The sequence below is a fragment of the Hakea prostrata genome, chromosome 4, assembly GCF_041222555.1.
Source record: "Hakea prostrata isolate BN-2017 chromosome 4, UWA_Hpros_2, whole genome shotgun sequence".
Taxonomy (NCBI): domain Eukaryota; kingdom Viridiplantae; phylum Streptophyta; class Magnoliopsida; order Proteales; family Proteaceae; genus Hakea; species Hakea prostrata.
The window spans coordinates 16832786-16852762 of NC_142603.1; the positions used below are offsets into that span (position 1 = coordinate 16832786).

The 19977-nt window shown below is 38.4% G+C and overlaps 2 protein-coding genes across 2 annotated transcripts in view; one reads left to right on the forward strand and one right to left on the reverse strand.

Moving 5' to 3' along the window:
- Positions 1–808: 808 nt before the first annotated feature.
- Positions 809–10229, forward strand: LOC149018230 (uncharacterized). Its single transcript, XM_089152541.1, is given in 11 exon segments — positions 809–1483; positions 1978–2099; positions 2934–3378; positions 3473–3588; positions 4026–4803; positions 6154–6582; positions 6697–6885; positions 7068–7295; positions 8180–8528; positions 8668–8851; positions 9270–10229. Coding segments are annotated over 11 exon segments (3516 nt in total). The 5' UTR covers positions 809–1294; the 3' UTR covers positions 9757–10229.
- A 3848-nt stretch (positions 10230–14077) lies between these two features.
- Positions 14078–19977, reverse strand: part of LOC149018231 (uncharacterized) — a 7223-nt gene continuing 1323 nt past the window's right edge. Inside the window, exons 2-5 of the mRNA XM_089152542.1 lie at positions 19511–19710; positions 18832–18933; positions 14629–14680; positions 14078–14472 (exon numbers count right to left, since the gene is read on the reverse strand). Coding sequence (XP_089008668.1) covers positions 14360–14472; positions 14629–14680; positions 18832–18933; positions 19511–19710 — 467 coding nt within the window. The 3' untranslated portion in view covers positions 14078–14359. The remainder of the gene's footprint in view (positions 14473–14628; positions 14681–18831; positions 18934–19510; positions 19711–19977) is intronic.

Here is a 19977-nt window from a genome sequence, read left to right on the forward strand (position 1 = left end):
AGCACTTGTATGTACTTGGATAATCTTTACCAACAGCTGGTTGTTAAGGTTCAGCTTTCACGTAATCATCACCATCAGCAAATAAATTCATCATTTTTTAGAAAAAAAAATATTTTGTCGTCCATAGCATGAGAGAATGACACCTGAAAATGCAAGTTGAATGGGTAAGATTTAAAATGCAGCATGAGAGAATGACACCTGAAACTGAAAAATGCAAATTGAATGGGTAAGATTTAAAACCCTCATCTAAGTCGAGGGTTAGATGGATCTAATTCTCTATCAGCCAAAAAAATACCCAATTTAGCAAGAAACTACCATAACACCCCACCAGAGCCTTCCTTGATGCTCTCCATGAATAAATGAGAGGAAGGATCCCACGTTGAATATTAATAGAATAAGTCAAATTGAAGCCTCTCCATGAATCTCACATGAGCTTTACTCCTATTGTGTGGTAAAAATCCTTTAGGCTGCCAATGCTTGGTTAGTCGAGCGGTTAAAAATCCAAGCTCTTATAAGGAGGGTCTTAGGTTTGCACCCATCAGAGCGTGCGAGCACTGTTATGCAGGGTATGTCACCGACCATCTCCTTTCCTAGGAGACTCCGTTTGTTTTACTTAAGCAAATCTGTTGGCTGAATAAGTGCATTGGTCCACACATTTGATATAGGTTTACTTAGAGATACAAAATAAGAATAAACACATTTTTTGAGAATATTGATTTGCATCTGTTTAGAACTGAATAGCCTTAAAACATAAATTATCCATTTGGAAAACCCAATTTAGCTTCTTTGGCGGTTTGGCCAATTTTTTCTTCGCATGGCTGTCATCATGTTTTAGACATTAATCAACTTTCCATAACCATAAGAAAAATTTTGATCAGAATCAAATTTTTTTCATTTTTTTAAGTGGGCACAGAGAAACGGTTGGTGAGGAAAAGGAAAAGCCAACTCGAACAGGAAATCTTTTTCTAAATTTTCGGTGAAAAGCGCATCGTAATGTGTAAATTTGAAAACTGGGAAAGAAAAGCTGGAAAAAGGTGATGCATTTCAACTTCAAAAGGAAGAAAATAGAAAGTGTACCGTTGCAGGGTTGCAGTTATTCTTCGCAGAGCGTAACGGATAAAATCATATAATTGCTTTAGAAGCAAATGAGATAACACAGAAGCTTTGCGTTTCTTCGTTTTATGTTGTTTTGATCTTGCAGTTCATTCTTCAATTTTTTGGCTTGGGTTTTTTAGAGCTGTTTGATTTGGTGGGTTCTGGAGAGGTAAAGGATCGTGGATCTGCTGGAGCAGATATGACGGAATCCGGGAGGGTTGCAATGGTTGCATTTGATTTTCCGGCGAATGATTCCAGCGAGGTTTCTTCTTCATCTTTGCCAGCGAAGTTACCCAAGAGGCTCAGGGAACGGCTTCTAGAATGCAAGAACCCCTCCACTGCTGAAGAGATCGAAGCTAAGCTCAGAGAAGCCGATCTTCGAAGACAGGTATGTCTTCTTAATTCTTTCTGGTTTTTTCTTCCCTTAATTGGGTTTTGCTCCTTCGGTTTCCGTGTCAAATTATTACTATTTTTTCCAATTCTCGTTGACCGTTTTTGATTGGGCTGCATTTAATTTATTTTTCGTGCTCATCTCCGTTGCATTCTGTTTAGAATTTCTGTTAATGTGGTAGTTATCATACAATTTTTGTTTCTGGTTTTCTTCCCTTCTTGGGCTTCAGTGGTTCTTTGGTTTCAGGTTTTGTTTTGTGCTCTGGGGTTTGACAATTTGATAATCTTTGTTTAATATGTTCTTTGTTATCCTGTTTTTCATTCCTTTCAAGCTGTTTTCTATGGTTGCCTTTCATATCTTCAATTCAAAAAAAGATCGCAGCTCATCCGGTACTTAAACAATATCAATTCGCATGCTTGTCCACTTGTTGGTCTGTTGCAGAGTAGACTTGGACTCAACTAACTCTCCCTACCTCCTAACTTGGTGTGCAGCGATTCCATGAATGGTTATCAAGCAAAGCATCAAAGATGTGGAAACCTTCATGGCCTTCATCTCAAGTCGGAGACCTGGGTCAGCGTCTTGAGGCTAAACTCTCTGCTGCCAAACAGAAAAGGTATTTTTCCTAAAATTTTGGTTTTGTCTGGTTTTCTAGTTCTCGTTCCCCTTTTTTCTGTTTTCTCTACTTGTAGATAATCCACCAGGTGGATGTTGTATTTGAAAAGTTGATATTGATGAAAATAGTGGCGTCCAAAGTTTGTCTTCTGCCTTCTTTCTTGAGGTTTACTTGCTTAAAACTGTCACACCCAAAATCAAGGATTAGGAATTTCATGGTGCACGAACTTTATTTAACTTTCCTTGTCACTGTTTTTAGCCCTTCCTTTCATCTCTAATTTTGATGTTGATAAAGTTGCAATGTCAAACAAGAATCCTTAATAGATTCCTGACAATGATACTTAATATTCCCCAAATGACTGACACTCTTTCAGCCTGTGCTTGGGTATCAAGACTAAAGACTGCAGTTCAAATGATATTTGGTACTATATTAGTTAATATTTCTGTCAGATCACCTTATTACCTGAGTTATTTCCATCTTTACTAGTCTCGCATGTCAGAAATCCACTGCTTTGCCTTTTCATATTAGACTATGCTTCATTCCTGCTTTCAAAAACTTCTTAGTTCCATGATATATGACAATGTACTCCATCATTCCATAGATTATTCCCCTCTCTATTGGCTATTCCTCTGAACTTTAAGGAACAGATCATATTAAGGCTTTACCATCATTCTTCACCCTCACCTTTCAATTTTGTACCTATAACAATGGTATCAGATTCTCGTTAATCATTTCCATTATCAATCTTATTGTTGTTTTACCTCTTTAGGAGGAAGCCTGGCTAGGGGGAGGTTATACACTGTAAAACTTACTGCCTTATTTTTGGGTCAACAGGTTAAGCATTCTGGCAAATGCCCAAATGCGCCTAGCAAAGTTAGATGAGTTGCGACAAGCAGTTAAAGCTGGAGCTGAAATGCGGTTTGAGAAGGAACGTGAGGAGCTTGGCACAAAAGTGAAGTCACGGGTTCAGCAGGCAGAGGCAAATCGGTTGCTTCTTCTGAAGGCTTACAAGCAGCGAAGTGCCTTAGCAAAGGAGAGGATGGCTCAGTCCTTGTTGCGGAAGATGGTTCAGGAGAATAAATACAAAGAACGTGTCCGTACTGCAATATCCGTAAAGCGTGCTGCTGCAGAGAAGAAGCGGCTAGGATTGTTGGAAGCAGAGAAAACAAGGGCACATGCTAGGGTATTGCTGGTGCGAAAGGTGGCCATGTCCGTACATCAAGAGCGAGAGGCTGAGAGAAGTCAGTTAAAGGATGAGTTGGAAAAGCGTCTCCAAAGGGTATATTTTTTTTTATTGCTAGTAGAAGTTGAAATTTTCTTTGAATGGGTATGTTAGTTTCCCCAGTGTTTTAAAAATATTTAACCATGAATAGGCCAAGAGACAGAGGGCTGAATATCTTAGACACAGAGGAAATCTTCATACTTCCTTCCATGTCAGTTTTAATAGGATGCACCAGCAGGGTGATTTCCATTCAAGAAAATTGGCAAGGTATGTACTATGTAAGTCACTGTTTGTTCTTTACCAGCATATTGAATGCAATAGTATCATCCTTCTCTTTGTTGTTTGTCTCTCTCTTTTTATTTTATTTTTTTTATTTTTTATTTTAAACCAATAATATTGTCAACCTTTTCTCTCTTGTTTGTCTATTCTTAAAAGAATAATAGTGTCAACCTTCTCTCTCTCTCTCTCTCTCTCACACACACACACACACCCCACATTTGATTTCTTTTAAAAGAATTTGACTCCCAACCAATTGGCCGGACCTATATAGCTGCACATCAGGATAGCTTTCTCATTCATTTATTACTTTTTTGTCTCCTTTTTCCTTTTCCCTTTTTCTTTGGGGTGTGGGGGGCAGTCGGAGGGAGGAGGAAGGGACTTTGAGCTACATATTTCTTACTTTAGCTGTGTTGTGGCAAACTCAGGTGCTGGAGGCGGTTCGTGAGGCTTAGAAAAACTACTTTTGCTTTGGCAAAATCTTTTGAAGCCCTAGAAATTAATGAGAAATCTGTTAAATCAATGCCATTCGAGAAGCTTGCTCTTGGGATGGAGTCACCTGCAGTTCTTCAGTCCGTTAAAGCTTTGCTTGATCGATTTGAAAGCCGATATGCTATTGCCCGTGCTAGTGCACCTAGCGGTGGATCCAGTTCGGATAACATTGATCATCTCCTCAAACGCCTTGCTTTGCCCAGCCGAAGTGGCACACATGGTACTATGTCCAGAAGCGGAGCACCAAGGAAAGCAGCATTCACTGGTGCTGTTAAAAAATCAGTTCAACTGTCAAGGTATCCAGTTAGAGTGATGCTTTGTGCTTATATGATACTGGGTCATCCAGATATTGTTTTTGGTGGGCAGCGGGAGCATGAGATCTCTCTTGCGAATTCTGCAAGAAATTTCATTCAGGAGTTTGAGTGGTTGATTGAGATCATATTATATGGTCCCACACGGAGAGCTAACGAGGAGTCATCCACCACATTGCCAAAAGAGAGGACATTTAGATCTCAGCTTGCTGCTTTTGATGCGGCTTGGTGCTCATATGCATATGATTTTGCGGTTTGGAAGCTTAAGGATGCAAGGTCATTGGAGGAAGATTTGGTGAGAGCTGCTTGCCAGCTTGAGCTCTCTATGATGCAGACGTTTAAGATAACCCTGGAAGGGAATGATGGTAGTCTTACTCATGATATGAAAGCTATTCAGGGGCAGGTATCTCACTCTCCTCTTTGGAAGCATTACATGTTAATCTTTCTTATCCATTTTTCCTTGTAAATGGGTGGTTTAAGGTACTATTGGGTGGACAGATAGACATTATCAATAATTTAATGGCACTCCAGCAGGATGGTGGACAAGCATAAGTGTGGTTTTAACAGTCATGATGATGCAACGCTACCTTGGACTCACCCAAACCTACTTGGTTTCCAGATGAAGATAAATCGAGTCCAATTAGTTTTGGATTTAACAGGATATTTAATTATTGGGAGAGATAGATATGCTAGCAGTATACGGTGTGCTAGCACCCTATGTGTCTATCTCTCTTCTCCCTCTTTTAAAAGTGAAGGGAATCATTTTAAAAGGGGAAGAGAGAGATAGACACATAGGGTGCTAGCATACAGTATCCAACCAGCATACCCAGCCTTTTTCCTTAGTCATGCTAGTTCAATTTATTGAGTTTATCTTTGTGTTTTTTATTTTAGAATCTGATTTGGGTTGTAACTAAAATTAGGTTTAGTATGGTTTAGGAGAGTCTCTTAACTTTTCTTTAATTTCACGTAATTATAATTTTTTTGTTATGGAATAAAATAAGTTGAATTGAGTTTGTCTGGCTGTGCTCTTCATACACCTGCCTTCCCTCTTCCCTGGGGAGTTGGAACTTTGGTTCCTTTTAGGTTTTGCCCTTCTCCCCCACCTATTCTTCTCCATAAAGTTGCAGTGGAAGTAGACGAAGAAGGGTGTGTTTGAAGAATGCAGACCCACAAATTCGATTCCATCCATTCGATTCAATGAAAATAAATGGCGCATAAGTATTTAAAGATAAATTAAGAGACTCATACCCAACTAAACCTAATCTTCAATTAAAACTTGTATTGGATTCTAAAAGAAAATAACAAGATAAAGAACTATTAAACCTGGTTCGTCTCCATCTGGATACTCAGGTTGGTTTGGGTTGGTCCAAAGGTTGTACTGCATCACGTAACATCTGGATGCCCAGCAGGGTTTGGGTGCATCCAAGGTTGTATTGCATCACCTAATATCTGGGGATACCCAGGTGGGTTTGGGTTGGTCCAAGATTGTATCACTTGATATCTTTTATAATCTGTTATGCCATCTAATGAAGTCCTTAGAAGGATAGGTAAAATTTCTGTTAACTCATCCCTCCCCCCACCCATGGATAATACTGTGTCCTCATAATAAGCTAACAGGAAGCAAGTTTTAACTGACTGACCATATTACTGGTTGTATGAGTGCTTCTTTTCTCTGTATTAAGCAATATTGGGCTTGTGTAATGTACTGGGTACAGAAATGGCTAACTACGCATGACATTCTTCCTATTGATAGGTCACTGAAGATCAGAGGCTTCTCAGAGAGAGAGTTCAACATCTGAGTGGTGATGCAGGGGTTGAACGTATGGAATCTGCTCTCTCAGAAACACGTTCCAGATTCTTTGAAGCAAAGGAGAATGGAAGTCCTGAGGCATCACAAATTGCACACATTGCTTCTCCATATTTGCCCAGTTCTTCATCTTTAGCTGAATTTTCTTCAGTTTGTGTCCCAGATGGATGTAGTAAGATAGTTGTGGGTGGTAGCCATCTTGTTCACTCCATGTTTAAGGATAATGCATCTCCTCTGACCAAAGATGGCAATGCTACTAATAGTGAAAATTTGGATTTGGAGAATGAGCTGCTTGTAAATGAAATAATCCATGAGCATCGCCATGCTTTTGCTGATAGATTGAATGTCAACAATTAGAATCAGAGTGGCAGTAAGGTTAGTTTGTAATTTTCAAGTCATACACATGATAAATCAAGTAATGGTTTTATCGTATGTATGTTAGAAAAAAATAAATTCATTATCATTGTTTCTTTCTTTCTCTTTCGTCAGGCAAGAATAAGAGAGACATTGGAGAAGGCTTTCTGGGATGGTGTTGCAGAATCTATGAAGCAGGATGAGCCCAATTATTGTTGGATAGTTGAGCTCATAAAGGAAGTCAGGGATGAACTGTGTGAAATGGCTCCTAAGAGTTGGAAGCAGGGGATTGTTGAAGCTATTGATCTAAACAGTCTCTCTGAGGTAGTACTTGGACCTACAGACCGTTCTTGAATGTTCCTTTCTTGTTAATATATTATTTATTCATCCAAAAAAATATATATTATCCAGTAATGATCATGTTATCTAACAGGTCAAATTGACAATTTTCTGTATATTATATTAGAAAAAATAATTAGTGGATAACAATGTACTTCCATTCTTAGATGCTGATGTCAAGAAGTCATGACATGGTTTATCTTGGAAAAGTCCTGGAGTATGCATTGGTTACTCTTCAAAAGCTTTCTGCTCCAGCGGCAGATGAAGAGATGAAGACAACCCACAAGAAGTTGCTGAATGAACTGGATGAGGTATCACAAGCTGCAGAGAAATCAAATGCATCATTCATCCTTGCAATGATCAAGGGTCTACGCTTTGTTCTAGAACAGATCCAGGTTGGTTCTTGTCCATAATCCTCCCACATAGATGGTTTGCTGCTGCTTTCTTTGTGTAGGATTCACAAAGAGAATGAGGAAGAAAATGAATTGAAAGTGCAACTCAAAAATGTGGACGACACGTATTTCATATAGAAAATTAAAATTAAAAGTTGAATTCATCCTTTTATCAGCAGAATTAGAAGCTTCCTTTTATTCATTAAGCATGGTCACGGTTTTGATTCATAGGAAAAGGCAAAAAGCATGCCTTGAGTCCTTCACCTGCTTATGGTATGGAAATTAACACTGCAATAGATGGTGTATCCTGTCATTTCTAACAGTTTGGTTTGACCACATCCTTATATTATGGATCTGGAGTCTGCACTCATAAAGCCTATTGTTATGAACATTTGGTCTAGGACAATATTACAAGAAAATGCTCAAATGCAGCATGTTATAACTTATATTACCCAGACAGACGACTTTTTGCTCATGCAAATTCAGCACCCCACGCCACCCCCAACCAGCATGGCCCTCACACCCTCCCCCTCCCCAAAACACAAAAAAGAAAAAGGAAGAGAGAGATTATCCATCCTTAAGCCCAAAGATGTAAAACAGGCCATTATACCATGTTGTTCATGTTATGTTTGTATTGTTGGATTACACATTGTAATGATACAGATGCAGGGGTTGAATATCTGACAAGGGTATGCTTGTTGAGTAAGTAATAGACCAGAATCTTGTATTATGTTTAAAATTGTATCAATCACCAGTCTTGAGAAACATTGCCCTTGCATCAAATGTATTTTGTTCAGATGATGTATGTGTAATTTAGTAGTGCTACTATGCAATTGAATTTTTGTATTACTGCAGCTCTTTTCTCAAGCTGCAATATATTCTTACAGGAACTGAAGCAGGAGATGAGCAAAGCACGTATAAGAATGATGGAACCACTCATAAAGGGTCCAGCTGGTTTGGAATACCTGAGTAAGGCCTTTGCAAACCGTTATGGATCTCCCTCTGATGCATTAACCTCATTACCACGGACAGTCCAGTGGCTTTCATCTCTAAAACCCAGAGGAGAGCAGGAGTGGGAAGAACATATTGATTCTCTCTCAGCTTTGCCAACTCAACACACAAGTTCTTCTAAGGGTCTTCTTCCTTCTACAAGCCTCCAAACTGGTGGCACTCTCCTCATGCCAGCGAATAGAAGCCAAGCTGTCTCATCTTTTCCAACATCAACTACTGTAGCAGGTATTCGAGTGCCTAAATAACCATTTCTTGTTGGGCATTTTGAAATTGTACAAAGAGATACAGATTTTCCTGGTAATTCTGAATCTGTAGCTTCCTCACTAGTGGAAGCTTAATTATTTTTTATCTTGTGTTGCATCAGGTAATCTGCAACCAGGATGCAATGGAGAAAGGCTTGATTTGTTGGTGAGACTTGCGTTACTGAAATTAGCAAGCGGGATTGAAGAACTGAAGCCTGAAACTCTTCCAGAAACCCTTATACTGAATCTTTCAAGGCTAAAGGCTGTTCAGGCCCAATTGCAGAAGATTATTGTCATCTCCACCAGGTTTTACTCCTCCCCTGTTAATAAATTCTAGAGGTCCGTTTCAAGGTACTCTAGGTGAGAAGATCCATTTTCTGAAGCTACACTGGGTGCAATGCACGCATTTTTATAAGTCCTGCACAAACAAGCTTGAATTCACTTGCAACAACTTGGGAAGGGAGACTCCATACACCATCAAAGTGATCATATTTAATATATGCCTAAATTTTAATGAATAGATTAATGCTAAGACAATTTTCTGCTTTTTCATCAACAATGATAGTTGAATGTTTCAGAAAATTTTGGTGGTTCTGATGGTTGTGTTTGTGTTTGTTTTACTAAATTGCCCTTAGATTCTACTAGATGGTCAATTGGACTGAGTCACTCTTTCTTTCTATTCTACTATATGTTACCTGATATGGATTTTGTGCATTATGTGCAGTATATTGGTTCTCCGGCAAACCCTTCTCAGTGAGAACTCAAGGATCAGTACTTCAGAGGTGGATAACTTGGTGTCTGGGTCTGTTGAACAACTGTCTCAGCTCCTGGACTGTGTTGAAGATGTGGGAATTGCTCAAATTATTGAAATTATCAGTGTGGTCCCAGATGGTGGAGACAATGTCATGGATGCAAAGACGATCCAGGAGAGGAAAGAAGTTATGGCAAGATTATTGGTGAAGAGTCTCCAAGCTGGTGATGCAGTTTTTGCACGGGTGTCCCAAGCAGTTTACCTTGCAACCAGGGGTGTTGTACTTGGAGGAAGTGGATTCCTGGGAAGGGAACTGGCACGTACAGCTCTTCGGCGGATTGGAGCAGCCGCTCATGCTGAAAGAGTGGTAGAGGCAGCAGAAATATTGATTGTGGTGGCTATGGTGTCATCCAATGTTCATGGGCCATGGTATACACATGTGCTTGATAACATCAGCTGATTGATCAGAAATATGCATATTAGGAAGAAGTTAGCCTTCTTTCCTGTTGTGTTTATAGTATGTAAGACACTGTCTAGCCGATAGTAGAATGTGTTTGGGGAGAAAGCAATGTCATATAAATGGATAGATATGCGTGGTATTTCCAGCAGTTCACTAACAGTAAATTTGTAAACTAATTGAAGACCAAAATAAAGGTACTTTTCCTAGTTGAAGTGTTTGAGGAAAACCTGATCTTGACTTTGGCAGCAAATCCTTACTGGAAAAATGAAGAAAGGTATTTGACAGCAAATTGGATTTGTGAAGTAGGAAGGTTGATTATTAGCAAAGAAGTAGTTTATATGGGCTTGTCTGATGAATGTTTAGCTTCAAAAGAAGCAATGGTATCTGTGTGAAGCATCACCACCAAAGTCAAGACTAATAACCTAGAAAGCCAATGGTGACAACTTTCACTGCGATGAAACTGAGACGAGCTGATGTAAGTCGTATGGGATGACTTGCAGTGCTGTTGGAGTAGGAGACGCTAAGCTACATGACCAATAGCATCTGAATCACAAACGCAAATTCATTGCTTCCAAATTTCTCTCCTGCTTCATATGTCAGAAGGTGCCGCTCTTAAAGAGAGAGAGGCACATTCAATCTTCTTAACCCGAAATGGTTGAGGAGAAGGAAGGATCCTTTCTGAGGATACTCCCAGGAACTGATCCAGTGGAGATAGGGTGAGAGCTCTAGCTCAGAGGATCATGCCTACAAACTGCAGTGTTGGGGGTTCAAATCCCTCTCTCACCCACAACCGGCTCAAAGGGTAAGGGGAAAACCTTTCCTTTAGCTATGGAGGCAGGAAGATCCAAAGATATGGAACTCAGGTGTGGGTCTTTCGTGGAACTAGAATGGCCTTATTTTTTGTTATCTAAATTTTTGAATCATTACATGTCATATGCCCAGCCTGAAGGAGCAGGTACACAGGGAGGTAATCAACTTCAGTTGCTTCTTATGTTAGTTCCTTCGGAAGGCAGGAAATGAATGAATTCATTTTTGGGAAGCATTTGTGGTCACAATAGGATCTTTTCATTGGCGTTTGCTCCCAATTGGGTCAGAGGATCGAATTGATTATAGAAATATGAATTTGATTAGTCACTTTATTAGTGAACATTCCAAAAGAACTGAACCTCCTTTTCTTTGGATTTTAGATTAACTAAACTCTTTCAATTTTGATCCGAAGCGAAGAACAAAAGGGACTAAAATGAAATGAAAATTATAAGTAATCTAGGTATCTATACAATTTTTTGAATCCCAATACACATTTAAATATTTTGCTTGTATGATTTAATTTTGTTATCCTACACCCACATTTTTGTTTGCATTCCCCCTTAACCCAAGTTTACTGGGTACTTACCGCCCACATTGGGGGATACTACACATTGTTGAGGATATTCTTCACTTGAGATCCTTGTTTCAGGAGTATATTTTGGTGCATGGTGTTAGGGAGACTAATAGGTGCCGCCGGATTGGCAACGTCGGACCAAGAAATTTGTTGAATCCTCTCTCTTTGCCCTCACAGTTCCTCTGTGTAGGGCGCGTGTAGGTTCTTTAGAACCTAATCCTGTATAATTGTTTGTATTTATTTATTTCTATTAATATAAAGTCTCCTTTTCCCCAAAAAAAAAAAAAAAAGTTGAAGTGAGGTTGGATGTTTTTTTTTTCCTTCTTTCTCTCCCCATTTATCCCAAAACTGAAAAAATAAAAAAGAGGGAGAGGAATTAGTCAAAGATAATATATTCTATCATTTCTATCTCTGATCCTCTTCACCCCCTAGGCATGTCAATAACTAAAATGGAAACAAAGGGAATGTCAACGCATCCAAAAATAAAGGATTGATTTTTATCAATAGACCTGCTAGAGACCCAAACCATAGAGTACTTAGCACAGGTGCTACGGAGGATATGTTTTTAGATATCGTATTGAATATCCTCCTTTATTGTAATACATATATGATCATATGCAGTTGTGGTTAAGAACCGTTTGTACTTTTACATGAAATCCCTAACAAAAGTTAGAAAATTCATATTTATAATGAACCAATAAAATAAATAAGTAAATAAGATTGTCTTTTTTAAGAAAAAAGATATAAAGAATTCTCTCTCTTCTTTTTCTTGAGCATTACCAATAATATTTATGTCTTGGATTTCATGTGTAGAATCATTCTAATTTTATTGTATATTACTCAAGGTCTTGATGGTGCCAATACTTGATCCTAGGTCTCCAAGAAGAATAATTAATTCTTGACCATCGAAACAACCAAATGTATTGGTTATTATTAAATTAATTATTGATATTTTAAATGAGAACCAAATATAAAAATAAAAAAGAAGAAGAAGAAGAAGAATCACAAGAGAAGATTGTATGGTAATGGAGAAAAGAAAAAATAACAATGTGGAAAACAAGACAAAGATTCTCTAAAATGATACGGTGGACGAATAAAAAGGGATATAACACAGCTTGGTAGCACATTTGTTTTGGGTATAAAATGTCACCGGTTCAAATCCTGTCATCCCTACCTATTACTTCTCCTCTAGGTGGTAATGATGGATTAATTGAGGCCAATTAAAATTGGCCATAGATAACCTTTCATTAGATGATATTGTAAGGTGTATTGGGAAAAAAGAATAACTTTCTTTACAGCTTTCCTCTTATCTATCATGATAAGAAAGTGCTTCATAGTTCAGTTCGGTAGAACATGGGTCTCCAAAACCAAATATCATAGGTTTAAATCCTACAAAGAGTGATTCCTTTCTTGTTTGTTAGATCGACTTATAATGAAACAACTTTAGAAAACTTATATTGGGTTTATGGATAATCAAGCTTGAACTAATGACTTCTAACGTGTCAAGGTGACACTCTACCACTGATTTACACCTCTTTCCCGCCCCCATCGAGAAATAGAACCGACTAATTCTAAGGCAAAGGGTCGAGAAACCCAACGCCACTATTTCTGAACAACTTGGAGCCGTGCCTTCTATTCGCACTATTAAGGATACAAAAATAATGGGAAAAATGAGATTCAATTATCAACTGCTCCTATCAGAAATAGGATTGACTACAGACTCGATCCATTGCACATGGTTTCATCAAATCTCCTATGGATTGTTCTTATGGATCTAAATCGAGCAGGCTTTACATGAAGAAGATTTTGCTCTGCATGTTCTATTCAATATGAACCCAACTAATATTGTTAAAAAAGGAGAGGAAGGAGAACCAAGTCAAGATGATATAGATCAACCCCTTCTTGTTACACCAAAGATCTTATCATTTTCGAAAGAATGGGAATTACGTCTCTTTTCCATTTTCATTCAAGAGTTCTTTTCTTATGTGTTTCCATGCCCCAGACCTCAAAAAAGGGACAAATTTCTTTTATTAATCTTAGGAACACATATAAGATTTGTCACTATACAAAGGATAATGGTAACCCCACCATAAACTACTTCATTGATGAATTTCATAGTAATAGAAATACATGTCCTACCGAGACAAAATTTGTAACTTGCTATCCTCTTGTTTGGCACGCAAAGATTTACCTCCATGAAAAGGCTGATTCATTTGGATCGACATTTGGGTCCAACTACGTTGCATTGCCAGAATCCATGTTGTTTATTTGAAACAAGTTGACCAAACCCACATTGCTCCAAGATGGGAACCATCCACCACCCAATGATTCAGTTAAAATCAAAGCGGGACTTCTAAGTCGGTAATGACTGATACCTCTTAGTTAAGAGGTCCATGCTCCATGTAATATATGCAATAATCCCAATCCCTGAATATAAAGCTACGTCTTCCAACAGAAAAAAGACAGGAACAGTGCCAACGGTTCTATTACCCCTAGCGGAGGACATTCAACATTTGTCTTCCGTATGGAATCATGTATTTTTGTTTCTGCTCCTTGAGATGTTAATTCACTTGTGGATGCGCTAGCAATGAAGACTTTGTCGATGCAGTGTTTAACACAAGAACACCACACGAGGTAATCCAACGGGCTATACTAGCTGCATCTGTGATCAATAATGCAAATGAACCAAATCCCACAATCACAAGTACCAAGATCATTGACAAACAATTCTGGCAACCTCAACCACAAGGTTATTATAGGTTAAAATGTGCTTATTGGTTCCAAGAACACCAAAGTACACGAAACTCACATTTCTGGGATCACCACTCTTAACTGTTCCACCTGACACAGAACCCATCGCAGCAAAACGAAGATGAGGATTTAATTTTAAAAAATGATAGTAAGATTTAATCCTAAAATAGTTGGGATCCATTGATGATGCATGTACATTGACTAAAGCTTTTGTCTCTTTGAATAATTGTGTATCTTGGTCATGCAAAAACATTATGAGGAACATGAACATCTTTCAATAATACTTGAGTTTCTTAACAGAGCGTCTGAACCACTCAATCCTACTTATATTACATTGAAAATGTCAACTGCAGAAGAATGAAATTCAGTAAAATCCAATTCCATGGGATGAAAGGATCACCAACGAGTATAACTTCTACAACATCCAAGTGAATGACCTAAATTCCAACATTACATGAGAAATGGGACAGCTTAACTACCTCTATGCCGGGAAAGGAGTGTCGCACGATACAAAGCAGCAATATGGAGGCAAAAGATGAGCGCTATGAAAAGATCATCCAATACGCCAATAAGTCCTACAACCCCTGCCAAACCATTGTATCAATATGGAGGGAAAACATCAGAGCTATGAAAAGAGCATCCATTATACCACTAAGTCCCACAATTGCCGGCAAACGGCTAACAGTTAATATGTGAACAGCATTACACTAACATGATCAAAACTTGGTTAAGCAATATACCTTCCGGGATGATGTCAATAGGGCTCAAAATGTAGATGGCACTTCCTAGCATCTGCAAATAAAAATCACAGATACAATGAATTAGTTTAAAGGTTAATTCACTCAAATGTAATTCCATTAGTAAAATATTGAGGCACCAATTGTGTCCATGTTAGAATTTTCCTTCAATATCCTTTTTTTAACCTAGAAATGAACAGACTAACACACCGCTTGGTCAGTCAAAGAATCTAGGATATCAACCTATATACAGACTTAGGTGAGTCATAAATGCTTAGTTGAGTCCAATCACGGTAATTGGTTGTCACCAGTTACTTATGAACGAAGACATGACTATTTATGTAGAATTCTCATTGTAAAAGTGACTTCCATATAACATGATAAATATCACCAGTCCCCCATGAAGAAGATGACAATTTCGTAAATCTGTGTGGCACATTCTAACAGTGGCTTTCATATAACATTATATGTTATACAGCAGTAAGTGCCATGCCACACTGAAATCTATTATTTCTATGAGAGACCTGTCATGTTTGTCAGATTCGAGTACTAAAGCACCTGCCACAACTGAGGTGGTAAAGCCTTTACTATCATCTCTGGAGAGAAGTGTAATGCAACATAACCACTGAAAGGCAGCCTTTCGACAGAGCAAAATCAAGAAATCATTAATTTACTGTCTAGGGTTTCCCAAAGGTCAATTTACAATAAAAAGGGGAAAATAGAAACAAGTGAATTGACCTACCTTGTCAAAGTACTCTAAATTGTGAACTCGTATATAAGCATGTCAAAAACACACACACGAATGAGAGCCAAGATCCCTTCCAGCCTTGTAACATGGGATAGTAGCCAGTTGGTTTCAAAGTAGATCCATCAGTAGCAATGAATGATACTTGCATTCAAAGGAACCAGGACAAATGAAAATCAACTTGATACAGAATCACAGCAAGAATGGACCTATAGATACACTGGAGTGAACCAAATTGAAGCAGGGTCAAGCTGCATAGGGGCAAAATTGGACATCCTGATACAGATCTACTCATTCCAGTTTGAGGTACTTTTTTGCTCCTTGGCAAATTGCCGACCATGGTCAGTAGGTGGCCTAACAAAAGATTTACCTCTCTGCTGCTCCTCTGCCAACTACTTTCCTGTCCATTCTCAGCTTCTCTCTTCATTTCCATGCTTCCTCCTCTGGACCACTATAAAACTACCAGACCTAACCCACCCACCCCCTCCTTAACCCCAAAGATAAATAAGAAAAAGGTTTTGTCCATAAGTTCATGCTAATCTTCATTTGTATTATCATCTCTTAAGCTGATAATTACTTCCCTCATATGCAATTTATCCACGAACTGTCTTGCCCCTCTTACAAAATCAAGTACTTCAGCAAACAGGCATCACGTACAGGGGTGGGGATATAAATTGTTCTATAAATTATGCAACAGACTGACACTAGCCAATGTGATGGGATGGTAGACTGAAATTCAAAGAAGCATCATTGCTTCTCAAGTCATAATAGCAAGTTGAATTGTATCATAACTTGGAGATTAGAGTTTCCCAGACATTGTGGTTGTTCTAACAGAGAAAATTAGCATTTAAAAGAAATTGTGAGGTACTGAGGTGTATAAAAACTGGTTGCAGAAAACCCCCAAAGAAAACTACTAATTCTGTCCAACAACTCAAAGCTAGACGGTAACCTCAATATTTAAGAGAGAGTTGATAGAATCCAACTATCAAACATGTGTAAAAGTGACAAAAAAAATGAGGGAAGTATGACCAGATACAGCAAATAGCAATCTGAAAGTGGAACCAGAAACAAAGGGTCCACCTAGTTTAGAAGTATAAAAAGAATAAGATGAAAACGACAGAAAAAAGGAGAAAGATTAGAATAAAATTCAAAAGACAGAAAAAGAAGAAAATATCACACTCCTTATCTCATGCTAGGACAACACTCTTACAAACTAAGGCTTGGTACAACATGTGACCCATAAGACGTGGCCAAAGGGCCCAGAGTTCCAGGTCTTCTACACCCAATTAGGGAAAGTAAATCAATATTGCTTCTTAATCAAAACGATTCCCCCTCCCAAAGAGAAGGGGAAAAACATTCTCCATAGTATGATACCATGTTATCACACTCCATTAATGTTTCACTTTAGTCAAGACAACTCTTCCCTCCAAAAGGGAAGGGGGGAAATCTTCTCTCTCTCCTCCTCACATGGAATGACCTTCCTGCCCCAAATATACGATACAGATTAAACACATTTCTATTGCATTCCACTATGCCAGTTGCTGCTGCTCTCTTTCTTCCACACCCCCCCCCCGCCCCCCCAACCTCAAAACAATAAACAGTGGAGGGGAAGACAATATAACAATGTTCGTACTTCACAGCACATGCTTCTTATCAAATGTAAAAGCACCAGCATACCCCAGAAACATCACTGTCTATCTGCAATCCCTAGGAGAACAAATAGAAAGTATATGCATATATTGAGAATAAAGGGAAATAATATGACAACACTGTTCATACTCCATATCACACGCCAGTTATCAAAGTTTTTCCTTCCTTTTGTGGAAGAATTTAGGCTTAGATCCTTTATTCTTGGAGTCGATAAAGCACTCCCTCACATGGTAGAATGAGTGGCCATTGTCCATGCATGATGGCAAATTTGTTGCAACTATGGTGACTCATTCTGCCATGTGGAAGAGTGCTGTAGCAATTCCAACCGATGGATGTCTAAGGAATAACAAGTATTGCCCACATGTCAAATTTCAGTTTCAAGTTCAATCAATTATCCTTCTATGTAATGGAAAATCCTCCTATATATCCATATCCCCCCCCTCCCCCCCCCAAAGTAGTCCCATGCACCCTTTAGTGTCGGTTTGTTTAAATAATACTGGAGGAGAAAAAGAGAAGAAAGAGAATACGAAGAGAGAAATGAGATGTTTTGTGTAACCTTGGGAGTCTCAACTTTGTATTAGAGCTTGCACTCCATACAATATGATCCACATATACAACAAGAGACATTTGTTCTATACAAGAATGCAAGAAAAGTATAGAGCGATCAACACCGTAGAATGTCAATCCAAACTCGAAGACAACTTCAGTTAGACCAGACCAAGCCTGAGGTGACTGTTTCAACTCATTCAAAGACTTATAAAGCTTACCCACCATTCCATACTTCCTTGAGCAACAAACCTAGGAGGTTACTTCCTATAACTTCCTTATAGAGATCCCCATGCCAAAAAACATACTTGACATCCAACAGAAATAAGGACATGCACTAGTAACTTTAGTCAGTCAATATCAACCAGGCCCTCCCTCTGGTTGGCTGGTTTTGTCTAACCAGATAGACTGGAGGTCTCTGTGTGAAGTTCATTCATTGGATACCTCAGGCAACTTTTCCCAAACTTAGAAAGAAAATTCTGAAATATTTTATAATAAGAAGCCTTACATCCTATGTTGGATTGGCTTGGAGGACATTAATCACCTTTTATTTTCTTGCCCTTTTTCCAGTTCCATCTAGGAAAAAGCCCTTTCTTTTATTTGGCCCCGTCCGAGGCAATCTTTTGGTTTTGCTAGTGAGTGGTCTTGGATTTTGAAAAACTTTCCAAGCTCCTCCATTTGTGATCAAGTTGGTAAGCTCGTGTTCAATACTGCTGTCCATCATCTTTGGTGGGAGCGGAATCTTTGGAGATGGACTTCCAAATCCCGCTCAAAAGATATGATTTGGAATGCCATCTATTTTAATGTTTCATCTAGGCTTGTTGCTTCCCCTCCTCCCCTTGATTGCTGATACCCCAAGGAATAGGCTTATTGTTGTCTCCTGGGGTCTTAACCTTTCTTTTCGGTCTTCCTCTTAAAAGACCGTCCTTTGTATGTTTGTTTCTCTTGCATTAATTCAATTATTTATTATCCCAAAAAAAAGAAGCCTTACACATGTATTTCGTATTTTTCTGTCATTAACAAATAGAATATTGAATCTTAGGGGGATAACAACCTAATAAAAAGAGTATAGTGATTATGCTAGATCATGAAGAAAAAGTAAATGGCAAGTAAATATATCTGGAACACAGGACATGAACTGGGTAAATGAAAAAATAATAAAATCTTTAGCAAATTCAGCACACTAAACACTAATACAGATCATACAGAGACAAATAAGCAATCATCACAGTTCCCAGTTTGCATAGAAGTTGAAAAGACTTAACTGCCAAAAACATCCGTAGTTTGAAAAAAAGAGGAAGAGATCTTTGGGGATCCACCAATTCTTGTGACAATCTCCGAAGGAAAAATGGCAGGTCTTGTAATTTCTGCAAACAAAAAGTCATGCTTCATAAATTAGTTCAGACAAGAAACGCTGCTGTCAAGGCAGCATGACCAGCTATTTAGACCTAACACAGTCAAAATTTTCCTCTTTTATTTATTTTCTATTTTTTGATGGTTGGGGGTTGGGGGGGAATAGATCCTAGATTGGTCAATTGAAAGACGCCTTCTTTTCTTAGAAAACAACCTGGGTTGTTTCATAAATGGGTTAGGCCTTCATTAGACAAAAAAGGTACACTGTGAATTGTAAAAAATTAGTTCAGACAAGAAACACTGCTGTCAAGGCAGCATGTCCATGACCAGCTATTTAGACCTAACACACTAAAATTTTTCCTCTTTTATTTATTTATTTATTTTTTGGTTGGGGGGGTATATATCCTAGATTGGTCAATTGAAAGATGCCTTCTTTTCTTAGAAAACAACCTAGGGTTGTTTCATAAATGGGTTAGGCCTTCATTAGGCAAGAAAGGTACACTGTTAATTGTAATCAATTTGGTCAATACCACAGCTAGATTTAACATAAAAGCACCATGCATGCCAGCTGAGACAGAAGTTCAGAGGTACCTGAATTAAACTATTTGTGCCTTCACCAAAGGAGCGATTGTACCTTTGAATATTTTGTAAAACGTCACTAACTTCTGGATCATGACGGTTTGATCGTGATACCTCACAAGGTATCAATAAAGTTATGGTACGACGACATATGGGACACTTAAGGGGACTAAGTGCTGATCCGTGATGCCAAACGCGAAGAATACAATTTCCTGGCCAACAGTAACAGGGAAGCACAATAATCAAGACACTCAATGTAAGCAAGATCAGATAAAGGCATTAATTGCAGCGATGGCAAATTCCAAGATTGGCTACATTCTTTCTTTTGACCTTCTGGTGTGTTAGATGACTTATCTCTCATAAAACATCAAAAGTTCTTCTTCTTCTTTTTTTTTTTTGGGGGGGGGGTTGTTTTTGCCAGATTTTCAAATGGAAAAATAAATTATCAGTCCCTAAAAACTGATCATACTAAACAATGA